Below are 12,495 nucleotides of genomic sequence, written 5' to 3' on the forward strand. Positions count from 1 at the left end.
AATAGTTGTCCCTCAACCCTCCATGACCCCCCCACAGTTCCCCAATAGCTGTCCCTCAACCCTCCAAGATCCCCCCACAGTTCCCCAATAGCTCTCCCTCAACCCTCCAAGATCCCCCCCACCGTTCCCCAATAGCTGTCCCTCAACCCTCCAAGATCCCCCCACAGTTCCCCAATAGCTGTCCCTCAATCCTCCAAGATCCCCCCACAGTTCCCCAATAGTTGTCCCTCAACCCTCCAAGATCCCCCCACAGTTCCCCAATAGCTGTCCCTCAACCCTCCAAGACCCCCCCACAGTTCCCCAATAGCTGTCCCTCAACCCTCCAAGATCCCCCCTACAGTTCCCCAATAGGTGTCCCTCAACCCTCCAAGATCCCCCCCACAGTTCCCCAATAGCTGTCCCCCCACCCTCCAAGATCCCCCCCACAGTTCCCCAATAGCTGTCCCTCAAGCCTCCAAGATCCCCCCACAGTTCCCCAATAGCTGACCCTCAATCCTCCAAGATCCCCCCACAGTTCCCCAATAGCTGTCCCTCAACCCTCCAAGATCCCCCCACAGTTCCCCAATAGCTGTCCCTCAACCCTCCAAGATCCCCCCACAGTTCCCCAATAGCTGCTCCCTCAACCCTCCAAGATCCCCCCACAGTTCCCCAATAGCTGACCCTCAACCCTCCAAGATCCCCCCACAGTTCCCCAATAGCTGCTCCCTCAACCCTCCAAGATCCCCCCCCACAGTTCCCCAATAGCTCCCCTCAATCCTCCAAGATCCCCCCACAGTTCCCCAATAGCTTACCCTCAACCCTCCAAGATCCCCCCCACAGTTCCCCAATAGCTGTCCCTCAAACCTCCAAGATCCCCCCACAGTTCCCCAATAGCTGTCCCTCAACCCTCCAAGATCCCCCTACAGTTCCCCAATAGCTGCCCCTCAACCCTCCAAGATCCCCCACAGTTCCCCAATAGCTGTTCCTCAACCCTCCAAGATCCCCCCACAGTTCCCCAATAGCTGTCCCTCAACCCTCCAAGATCCCCCCACAGTTCCCCAATAGCTGACCCTCAACCCTCCAAGATCCCCCCCCACAGTTCCCCAATAGCTGCTCCCTCAACCCTCCAAGATCCCCCCCACAGTTCCCCAATAGCTGTCCCTCAACCCTCCAAGATCCCCCCACAGTTCTCCAATAGCTGTCCCTCAACCCTCCAAGATTCCCCCACAGTTCCCCAATAGCTGACCCTCAACTCTCCAAGATCCCCCCACAGTTCCCCAATAGTTGTCCCTCAACCCTCCAAGATCCCCCCACAGTTCCCCAATAGCTGTCCCTCAAACCTCCAAGATCCCCCCCACAGTTCCCCAATAGCTGTCCCTCAACCCTCCAAGATCCCCCCACAGTTCCCCAATAGCTGTCCCTCATTCCTCCAAGATCCCCCCACAGTTCCCCAATAGCTGTCCCTCAACCCTCCAAGATCCCCCCCACAGTTCCCCAATAGCTGTCCCTCAAACCTCCAAGATCCCCCCACAGTTCCCCAATAGCTGACCCTCAATCCACCAAGATCCCCCACAGTTCCCCAATAGCTGTCCCTCAACCCTCCAAGATCCCCCCACAGTTCCCCAATAGCTGTCCCTCAACCCTCCAAGATCCCCCCACAGTTCCCCAATAGCTGTCCCTCAACCCTCCAAGATCCCCCCACAGTTCCCCAATAGTTGTCCCTCAACCCTCCAAGATCCCCCACAGTTCCCCAATAGCTGTTCCCTCAACCCTCCAAGATCCCCCCCCACAGTTCCCCAATAGCTGTCCCTCAACCCTCCAAGATCCCCCCACAGTTCCCCAATAGCCTCCCCTCAACCCTCCAAGATCCCCCCACAGTTCCCCAATAGCTGTCCCTCAACCCTCCAAGACCCCCCCCACAGTTCCCCAATAGCTGTCCCTCAAACCTCCAAGATCCCCCCACAGTTCTCCAATAGCTGCTCCCTCAAACCTCCAAGATCCCCCCACAGTTCCCCAATAGCTGACCCTCAACCCTCCAAGATCCCCCCTACAGTTCCCCAATAGCTGTCCCTCAACCCTCCAAGATCCCCCCACAGTTCCCCAATAGCTGTCCCTCAACCATTCGAGACCCCTCCCACAGTCCCCCCCAAAGAAAAATAAATATATAATACAATTAATTCCATTCCCCACCCCCAAGAACCCCCCAATGCACCAACAACCAAGAGAATGAACTAAAGAGAAAAAAGGAAAAGACAGAAGAAAACAGCAAACAACAATGCAAAGTTAAACAAAGGACATCAAGGACAACTGAAATCATAACAGCAATGCCTACTTTATATGTTTGTGTGCATGTCTGGCACTATTACATGTATGTGTGTGTTCTTGTATGTGTTTATTTGAATGAGAGTGTGTGTACAAACACCTGCATCACATCAGCCTCAGGCAAACCGGCATTAGTTGTAAAAACACTGCCACTTAGTGTCATTCAAATGTAGTTTTATTTTGTTTTATTTAGACTTTTTTTTCTCCTTTATCTTTTGAGCATCATTCTCTCTCTCACACAGCAACTCCACTCCCACTTGTCTCCAATTCCACATACCAACCCTCAGCTTCCCTCAGCCCATCCCATCTATCTCTGCTGGCCACCCACTTCGTGTTTCTACGCAACACATATCTTTCAACTATGCTATGATGTTTAACGTACAATTTCAATCTATCTAATCGAATAGAATCTACAGATTGAGTGTTGAAGATAAATACTTTTACTAAGAGTATTAGTATATTAGTAATTGACTGACCCGGTCTCTCCAGATCTCCTAACAGTACTATTTCTAGGGTCAATTTTAGATCAATGCTATGCATTTTCAGCCATTCCTGAACCTGAGACCAGAAACAGGCTACCTGAGGGCATGCTGCTGCTCTTACCAAAATAACACACTCCATGGAAATATCAACACGTAACTGTCTTTTTTTCCCAATTACACAAGTTCAAAGGTAAAAAAGATTGTATCAGACAGAAGATGGATGCGGTTTGCCTGGCTACCCAGACTCCTTAGCCTGGCTACCCAGACTCCTTAGTCCGGCCAAACGCCACGCCCACGGACGTTAGAACCAGAGCAGCAGAAGAACTCAGTTTGATTCGTCAGGCTAGGATATGATACAAACAATCTAAAACACATTAACAACAGATAAATCACACAGTATTCTGGAGATCTCAGTTCACGCTAGTCCATGTAACCACTCCTAAAGAGCCAGTCTGAATACCTCTCATCTCTGACAGAATCCAACAGAGCCTGTCTGAGTTCCCCTCATCTCTGGCGGAATCCAACAGAGCCTGTCTGAGTTCCCCTCATCTCTGACAGAATCCAACAGAGCCTGTCTGATTTTCCCTCATCTCTGACAGAATCCAACAGAGCCTGTCTGAGTTCCCCTCATCTCTGACAGAATCCAACAGAGCCTGTCTGATTTTCCCTCATCTCTGACAGAATCCAACAGAGCCTGTCTGAGTTCCCCTCATCTCTGACAGAATCCAACAGAGCCTGTCTGATTTTCCCTCATCTCTGACAGAATCCACCAGAGCCTGTCTGATTTTCCCTCATCTCTGACAGAATCCAACAGAGCCTGTCTGAGTTCCCCTCATCTCTGACAGAATCCAACAGAGCCTGTCTGATTTTCCCTCATCTCTGACAGAATCCAACAGAGCCTGTCTGAGTTCCCCTCATCTCTGACAGAATCCAACAGAGCCTGTCTGATTTTCCCTCATCTCTGACAGAATCCAACAGAGCCTGTCTGAGTTCCCCTCATCTCTGACAGAATCCAACAGAGCCTGTCTGAGTTCCCCTCATCTCTGACGGAATCCAACAGAGCCTGTCTGAGTTCCCCTCATCTCTGACAGAATCCAACAAAACTCTCACTTTTGTTGTTTTAAATGGTTTGTCCATCAGTCGTCAGTGTACAGTAATTCCCTTTCCTGTTCGGTTTTCAGACAATGTGAACAGGAAGGTGTTCAAGAAGAGCGTGAAACCAGGATGGCACTACTTCGGCAGGAAAATGGTCAGTGGTTCGTTCCCAGTATGTCATGTACAAGCCCTCCCATACACTGAAACAGATTAAACCTAGTCCTGGACTGAAAAGTGAGGTTCTCCATTGAGCATGTTAATTAGTCCAGTACTAGGCTTAATATGTTCTAACTAATGGAATAGATTTATCTCTCTGTTACTCGTGAGACTGTGTTGCATTACTAATACATTTTACACACCTTTTTTTTATTGATTGAATTGATGAAATTGATATGTGAATTTATCTATTTGTTTTTTCATGTGTTGTAGGACGTTGCTGATTTTGAATGGGTGATGTGGTTCACAACATTCCGTAATCACATCCTATTCGCCCTCGCCGGTCATGTGATCTTTGCCAAAGTCTGCTCCCTGATATCTCCCAGGGTGTGTATTCACAGTTACAATGACTTCCCACACTCAAAATGTAGGTCTCAAAAGGCACCCTTATAGGGCTCTGGTCAATATAGTAGTGCACTTTAGAGAGAATAGGATACCAGTGAGGGGATAAAGCCAAAATGTAGCTTTTTAGGTATGTGTAACAATTTACATTAAGGGAAAGGGGGATACCTAGTCAGATGTACAACTGAATGCATCCAACTGAAATGTGTCTTCCGTACTTAACCCAACCCCGCTGCCTTAATCGACATCCATGTCAGTTGTTGGGGGTTAACTGCCTTGCTCAGAGGCAGAACGACAGATTTTTACCTAGCGCTCCTGACGCCTCTAGTTGCTCGTATACCTGTGTAGTGCCACTGTAATTACGCCAGAAACAGCATTGTATTAACATGTTGTTATAGTAACTGAATGTTAATTTGCATAGCACTGTAATTTGGAGTGTTGTTGTTATTATTGTATAATCCTGCCTAGTAAAAAGCATGAGTTGGCTGACTAATGGAATAGCACATTTATGTATAATCAAAGATTATGCTCCCAATAATTTAATGGGTAAACACCTGACAAATGTGCTCATGTATGTTTTAAACATGCTTTTTGTTTTGTTTTGCGCTTGCGATGAAGATTGGTATGGATGATTGGTATTGCAAGGTAACATTATTAAACACAATAGATAACTCTTCACTTTAGTGTAATCAACCGTCTATGACGTAGTCATCGCTGCTGTTTGGTTACTAATGTATCTGTTTGATACGTATGTCATATAGACTTGAGTATATTACATCATAGTATAATGTCCTAGTGTTATCACTACAACCACTGACATTTCTGATAACATTGATTTAACCTTGTAATTAAGTTCTAATAACATTGCTATATAGTTGTAATAATAACATATCATACAATTTTTACAACATTGTCACAACATTGTTACAACATTGTAATAATATTATCATAATTACTTTGTCATAACATTATCATAACAACATTGTAACAACATTATCATAACAACTTTGTAATAACATTATAATAACAACATTGTAAAAACAATGTAATAACATTATAATAACAACATTGTAATAACCTTGTGGTAACCTTATAACAACCTTGCAATAACATTGTAAAAAAAAATATATATATATTCAAATAACCTTGTTACAACCTTGTAATAATGTTGGCTCTTCCTGCTCCACAGCACAGGTCGTTGATCTATGGGTTGTACGGTGGCTTGGCGGTGTTGGTCAGTATGGGCGGGGGCTTCCTGGCTCTGGTCCTTTCACACTGCTTCATCCTCTACAGCGTGGCTCTGGTCAAGAGGAAGTGGATCGTCTTTGTCGCCGGTCTCGCCAGCCTGGCCACCTTCAAGATGGAACCTTTTAATACCTGGCAGGTGGGTTGGCTAAACTTAGATCTCTCTGATTGATTGGACCACTTGAAATATCTATCCTATCCCTGTCCTTGTCTCAACAACGTCAAGCAAGTGTCAGGTTAGTGTTCGCAATCAACTATTGGTACAATGGATTCACAACACCATGTCCTGTGTATTCAGAACTAAACTTTAACGGTCCAGCACTATCCTGGTACATAGCTGGTGCAGATTCACTTTCTTCCCGGAGCTGAGGGAAAAAACGTTGGTCCTGGAAGTACCATCTTTGTGACTGCGATTAGACACACATTTCAAAGTAAATATGCACCAACTGTCATTAGTATTTTGAACTAGCTTCTAAATGTATGTAGCTTAACTTTCTGGAATGGATTTTTTAATAGTCATTGGTGTATTAGTTATTGAATAGAAGTTTGAAGTCTTGACAAAGTATAGCATCCATATTGGGAAGATGTCAGTTGTTTGACAAAACTTCCTCAGTAATGACTGACATCATGTTCACATCTCCTCCAGGAAGGTTTCGTGACGGGCTACTTCGACCTGCAAGACATCCTGTTCTATGGAGGATCCTGTTTCACCATAATGCGCTGTATGAGCTTTGCTCTGGAGAACTGTGAGAAGAAGGACGGCAACTACACCTTCATTGACCTGCTCAAATACAACTTCTACCTTCCATTCTTCTACTTTGGACCTATCCAGACTTTCGATCAGTTCCATGTTCAGGTGAGTCATTCTTCTACTTTGGACCCATCCAGACTTTCGATCAGTTCCATGTTCAGGTGAGTCATTCTTCTACTTTGGACCCATCCAGACTTTCGATCAGTTCCATGTTCAGGTGAGTCATTCTTCTTCTTTGGACCCATCCAGACGTTCCATCATTATCATGTTCAGATGTGTTATATCCTTGAGCAGATGAAGCTGGCAGCCATAATTAAATTGACATTGTAAGATTTCACTACAGTATATAGTTCATCAATTTGATGTCACTTTAGTTTGTTTTCTATATATTTGTTGTTTTATAGAACTAATGTATTGGTCAGTCATTTTTACCATACAATGATCTTTAAACTTTGAACTTTGAATCCCCCCCAGGCCAACAACCCTAACCTGACCCGTAAGCAGAGAGAGATGTGGAACATTACCACCGGAGCTTTGTTGCACCTGGGAGCCATTTTGGTGGTGGACGTGTTCTTCCACTACCTGTACATCCTGACCATCCCCAACGACATGAAGCTGGTCAAGCAGCTGTCCGACTGGTCTTTGGGTCAGTTCAGCTAACTTTAAAGTTCAACCTTGATCAGTGGGGCCAGGAGTTTTTCCTGATCGGGACACATAATCATGAAAAAGGTTGTAGCCCTTCTTATTAAGCATTGAAATGCACTAATTCCGGGATTCAATCCCATCACACTTTGTCGACAATGCACCTTTTAAAGGCAATGTTCCCGTGTTCGCAGAGACTGCATTCACGGTAAACACTGCAAATGTTTTCTTCAAGGTAAACACTGCATATGTTTTCTTAAAGGTAAACACTGCATATGTTTTCTTCAATGTAAACACTGCATATGTTTTCTTCAAGGTAAATACTGCATACGTTTTCTCAATCGGAAATGACCTTTTAATGGTACAGTGTCAGCAAAGTGCGATCGGATTGAATCCCGGCTTAATGCTGGGCGTACACTACACGACTTCTAAATAGTAACACATTTCCCGATTTTCTTGTCCCAAATCTTTCATTCAAACCATCCTCAACCCCAGGATGTGGGTGCTCACATTACACCATGATTCCCTAGTTAATCATGCCCTGTATTTCTCAGTTGTCATAAAAAAATGCCATAACACAAACATAACGGGAACAGCGAGCAGCTTTATTAGTGTGCACAATTAAGGTGTTCAGAAACATCAAGAAAGAGATGGAGGCGCAGAATATGGACCAGCCAATGGAAAAGGCGCAGAATATGGACCAGCCAATGGAAGAGGTGCAGAATATGGACCAGCCAATGGAAGAGGTGCAGAATATGGACCAGCCAATGGAAGAGGCGCAGAATATGGACCAGCCAATGGAAGAGGGGCAGAATATGGGCCAGCCATATGGACCAGCCAATGGAAGAGGGGCAGAATATGGACCAGCCAATGGAAGAGGGGCAGAATATGGACCAGCCAATGGAAGAGGGGCAGAATATGGACCAGCCAATGGAAGAGGCACAGAATATGGACCAGCCAATGGAAGAGGCGCAGAATATGGACCAGCCAATGGAAGAGGCGCAGAATATAGACTAGCCAATGGAAGAGGCGCAGAATATGGACCAGCCAATGGTTGGTAAGACTTGGACAATATGGACTTTCTATTCTACAGAGGGAATGGGAGGTCATATAAAATGTTTAATATTGAAAAGGGAGTGTTCTCTCCACAGCTCCCCCAATCTGTCTTCCGTCACCTCGGTCCACACGGTGCATGTTGTTGTTGCTCTCCTCTTCACCATCTTTGTTTTGGTCTCACATGCTAAGTGCTCATTGGCTATTGGCAGTAGTCCGTTGCCCAATCGCGTCGTAGCACTGCTCATACTACAAGATGTAAGACAAAAAGGTCTGACATGTCAGAAAATGATAGAGTCATCCGACAGGGGTCTGGAGAATGGAACAGTCATCATCGGTGCGTCCTTGACCTGTTCAAACTACGCCAGTTCCGACGTATACTGACCCTAGCCCAAGTTCATAGGATTTCACCCCAATCATTAAAATTAATCTGGGATGGCAAAAACATGGCGAATTCGTCGCGAAATAGTGTAGTGTATGCCCTGCATAAATCCACTGGATTGAATCCTGTTTATTTCCTCACCTGACCAGGAAAAACTGACCAGGAAAACAAAAAATACAACCTCATCTTATAGGCCAATATCACTACCTAAAAGAGATATCAAGTTTAGCATGATTTCTCTGCAGAGCTGTCGGTGGTTGTGGTAATACAAATATAATATTATGCTACGGTATTATCTTCTCTCTATATAGCGTATACATATTATCAATGACACGTTGACATTTGTAACAAAACTGTAAGTTAATTGCATGTCGTTTCAAATGATGCATGATTGGACAGGAACTTAACTTGTTGTTCTCATCTGTAGCTGGTCTGGCCTACTCTAACCTGGTGTATGACTGGGTGAAGGCAGCGGTGATGTTTGGGGTGATCAACACTGTGGCTAGACTGGATCATCTGGATCCTCCTCAGCCTCCTAAGTGTATCACCATGCTCTACGTGTTCGCTGAGACGTAAGTGTCCAACCACCACAGGGATTCACATGTAGTGAATCCCTGGTTAAGAGCATTGGTCCAGTAATCAAATGGTCGCTGGTTCGAATACTCGAGCCGACTAGGTGAAAAATCTGTCGACGTGCCCTTGTGTAAAGCACTTACACCTAATTGCTCCTGTAAGTCACTCAGGGATAAGAGTGTCTGCTAAATGACGTAAATGTAAGTATCAGAACCCTAACCCTTCACATATGAACACTTGTCTAGTGAATGTCAGAAGCTGTGTTCTGTGCCATTTCATTATACATCTACAGCTGGACGTGGACATCATAATGAGTATTGAGTTTTAGGTCAATGAATATAGACTACATGCTCTCTAACTGATATCCTCTCTTCAATTTGTAGGCACTTTGACAGAGGCATCAATGACTGGCTGTGCAAGTGAGTGTCCCATAGTCGAAAGATGGCAAAACATTTTCAAAACCCTCTTAATGCCCAGAATTCATTTTAAAGCTTATTTACTCCCCAATATCAGTGGTTCCTAAACGGTTTCACTCGGGCCCCCCACTTCCATCATTGGAGAACATCCTTTGATGACCAAAGACAAAACAATGAACCCTTCAGTACTAACAAACGTTGTCTCCATCTCGATCTCCACTAACAGGTATGTTTACGACTACATTGGAGGAAGCCACACAAATATCTTCAAGGAGCTGGTGGCGACCATCTGTACGTTCGTTGTGACCACTTTGTGGTTGGGTCCATGTGAGCTGGTCTACATCTGGTCGTTCTTCAACTGCTTCGGTCTCAACCTGGAGCTCTGGGTGGACAAGATCTTCTCCATACCTCCCTTCTCCAACATCGAGGTAAGTTAACACCAGCAGCAAACCTCCCTGTCTCTCACTGTTGGCTTGCCTCTGAAGCTAAGCAGGGTCGGTCCTGTTTGATCCTTGGATGGGAGACCAGATGCTGCTGGAAGTGGTGTTGGAGGGCCAGCAGGAGGCACTATTTAATCTGGTCAACAACAAAACATATCCAAATGCCCCAGGGCAGTGATTGGGGACATTGCCCTGTGTAGGGTGCTGTCTTTTGGATGGGATGTCCTGACTCTCTGTGGTCACTAAAGATCCCATGGCACTTATCATAAGAGTAGGGGTGTTAACCCTGGTGTCCTGGCTAAATTCCCAATCTAGCCCTCATACCATCATGGCCACCTAATCATCCCCAGTTTCCAATTGTCTAATCATCCCCAGGTCATTGCTGTAAATGATAATGTGTTCTCAGTCAACTTACCTGGTAAAGTAAGGGTTAAAAAAATACAAGGCAAATTGTTATTGAAAATGAATGGATGCTATGTGGGAAAGAGCTGCTCTATGGTAGACAAACCCTCATCCTGGGGGTGTACTGTACCCTCTGGGGGAGGGGCTACTGTACCCTCTGGGGGGGCTACTGTACTGATATGAATCAGCTGCTCATTGGAATCATGATTAGCTGAATCAGGTGTGATGCCAATGTTGCCACATGGCTCCCAATATTTCAATATTGCTTTGCAATCCAATCCTGTCAGATTCAGATCTGCAGGATTGGCTGTAGAAAGTAGGGACTGGAGACTGATTGGACCTTTAGCAAAAGCCATGGATTTGTCCCTCTGTCCCCTCCGTCCACAGTATGCCATAGGTGAGGCCATGTCTCGTAGAATCAGAGCCGTCTTCGGCGCCCTCAACTTCTGGACTATCGTCCTCTACAACATCCTGGCTCTCAACAGTCTGGAGTTCGCCAAGCTGGTGGGAAAAAGACTGATCGTCCAAGGTAACAAGGATCTTTATTGGAGCGGACAACACAAAGAACAATGCTCAAAAGTCATGTAGAAATGTAGACATTACAGACCAAAAGTAAATATTGTATGTAGTTACATAGAAAGAAACGCCACAGAGAATAACGGCTTGTTGGTCTGAGGTGTTTGACAAAAGATGTACTCCTTCCTTTGAAACTGTTCTTGACCAGTCTGAAAAATATGTCCTCCTTCAGTGGAAACTGTTCTTGACCAATCTGATAAAGATGTACTCCTTCCTTGGAAACTGTTCTTGACCAGTCTGATAAATATGTACTACTTCCTTGGAAACTGTTCTTGACCAGTCTAAAAAATATGTCCTCCTTCAGTGGAAACTGTTCTTTACCAATCTGATAAAGATGTACTACTTCCTTGGAAACTGTTCTTGACCAGTCTGATAAAGATGTACTCCTTCCTTGGAAACTGTTCTGTTGACCTGTCTAATTACATTGAAAACTGCAGTCGATCAAAAGTATATTTTCTTCATCTTATATTTCACATCTTTCTCTAGTCTATTTCTCACTTCTTGTTTTTGTCTTCCAGGTTTCCCTCTGTCCACCCTGTCTGTACTGTTTGTGACCTACTGTGGTGTTCAGCTGGTGAAGGAGAGGGAGAGAAAACAAGCCTTTTTGGATGACCCCGAGCCAGCGGCCGTGCCCCCTACACCCCAAGGCATGCCTGAGGAGGTCGGAAAAAAGAAAGCTGAGTAAACGCACAAACAAGGAGAAAACTTAATTTGTTTTTTTGAGGACCTGGTTTTCACATCAACAGTCAACAACCCCACCCCTCGCAACCCCTGCCAATTTCATATTTTTACACCATTGAGCTTCCATACTGTACTGAATCGTACCAGACTGTCACATGTCACAGGTAATCATCGTCGTGGCAACTCTTCTACTACTACTACTACCAAGTTGTCACCATGACAACTACTACCCTACCACTCTGTTGGTTTTGAAAAAACAAAGCATTATTTTATTATTTTTAACTGTGAAAAGTCCTGAAGTGCACTTGCTGTAGATATTCACCATCTGACATGTACCCTCGTCCTTTTTGGTACATACACCGAAGGTACATTTTGTATATTCATATTAAAACAAAAGATGGATATCAGGAAATTGAAGATAGACATGGCAAATATTTTATGCCGACGCAGCTAATATATTGACATCATAAGTTCTTATTCAGAGCGACTTACAGTAGTGATTGTATCCGTTTTTTGTACCGGCCCCCCCGTGGGAATCAAATCCACATCCTTGGCATTGCACGTTGTTGTCAAACACCTCTGAGCTAAATGTCTCTACATTTTGTTCAAGTGTCTTTTATGTGTGTTTTTAATGTACCAAAACTATTGCAGTAATACAAAACTGAAACCTCATAACTCTGTCTTGTTTGTGTTAATATTACATAGCTTTTTTTCCAGAACGTTTATTTCTACTTGAGACCTAAATTACATCAACATTTTTCATCTTACATCTTGAGTATTTATTTTTATTATTTTATTTTTATTTAAAACTTGAAGTAGCCTAACAATAATGTTAGTGGGGTGGGAGTCCCTGCTGAGTAACTACATAGGTACACATGTTACAGAAGAGGCCTATTTT

At 44.6% G+C, this 12,495-nt stretch overlaps 1 protein-coding gene across 3 annotated transcripts in view; it reads left to right on the plus strand.

Moving 5' to 3' along the window:
• Positions 1-12,269, plus strand: part of hhatla (hedgehog acyltransferase like, a) — a 35,434-nt gene extending 23,165 nt beyond the window's left edge. For 2 of the 3 annotated variants that reach the window (XM_014141414.2, NM_001173848.1), the window contains exons 3-13: positions 3,965-4,032; positions 4,308-4,421; positions 5,055-5,081; positions 5,626-5,820; positions 6,328-6,537; positions 6,907-7,078; positions 8,937-9,081; positions 9,466-9,501; positions 9,725-9,926; positions 10,728-10,869; positions 11,435-12,269. In XM_014141414.2, coding sequence (XP_013996889.1) covers positions 3,965-4,032; positions 4,308-4,421; positions 5,055-5,081; positions 5,626-5,820; positions 6,328-6,537; positions 6,907-7,078; positions 8,937-9,081; positions 9,466-9,501; positions 9,725-9,926; positions 10,728-10,869; positions 11,435-11,601 — 1,478 coding nt within the window. In that variant the 3' untranslated portion in view covers positions 11,602-12,269. The remainder of the gene's footprint in view (positions 1-3,964; positions 4,033-4,307; positions 4,422-5,054; positions 5,082-5,625; positions 5,821-6,327; positions 6,538-6,906; positions 7,079-8,936; positions 9,082-9,465; positions 9,502-9,724; positions 9,927-10,727; positions 10,870-11,434) is intronic. The other variant, XM_014141415.2, reaches the window with a different exon arrangement.
• The last annotated feature ends 226 nt before the right edge of the window (positions 12,270-12,495 follow it).

This window comes from Salmo salar, chromosome ssa14 (assembly GCF_905237065.1).
Source record: "Salmo salar chromosome ssa14, Ssal_v3.1, whole genome shotgun sequence".
In the NCBI taxonomy this organism is placed as follows: Eukaryota; Metazoa; Chordata; class Actinopteri; order Salmoniformes; family Salmonidae; genus Salmo; species Salmo salar.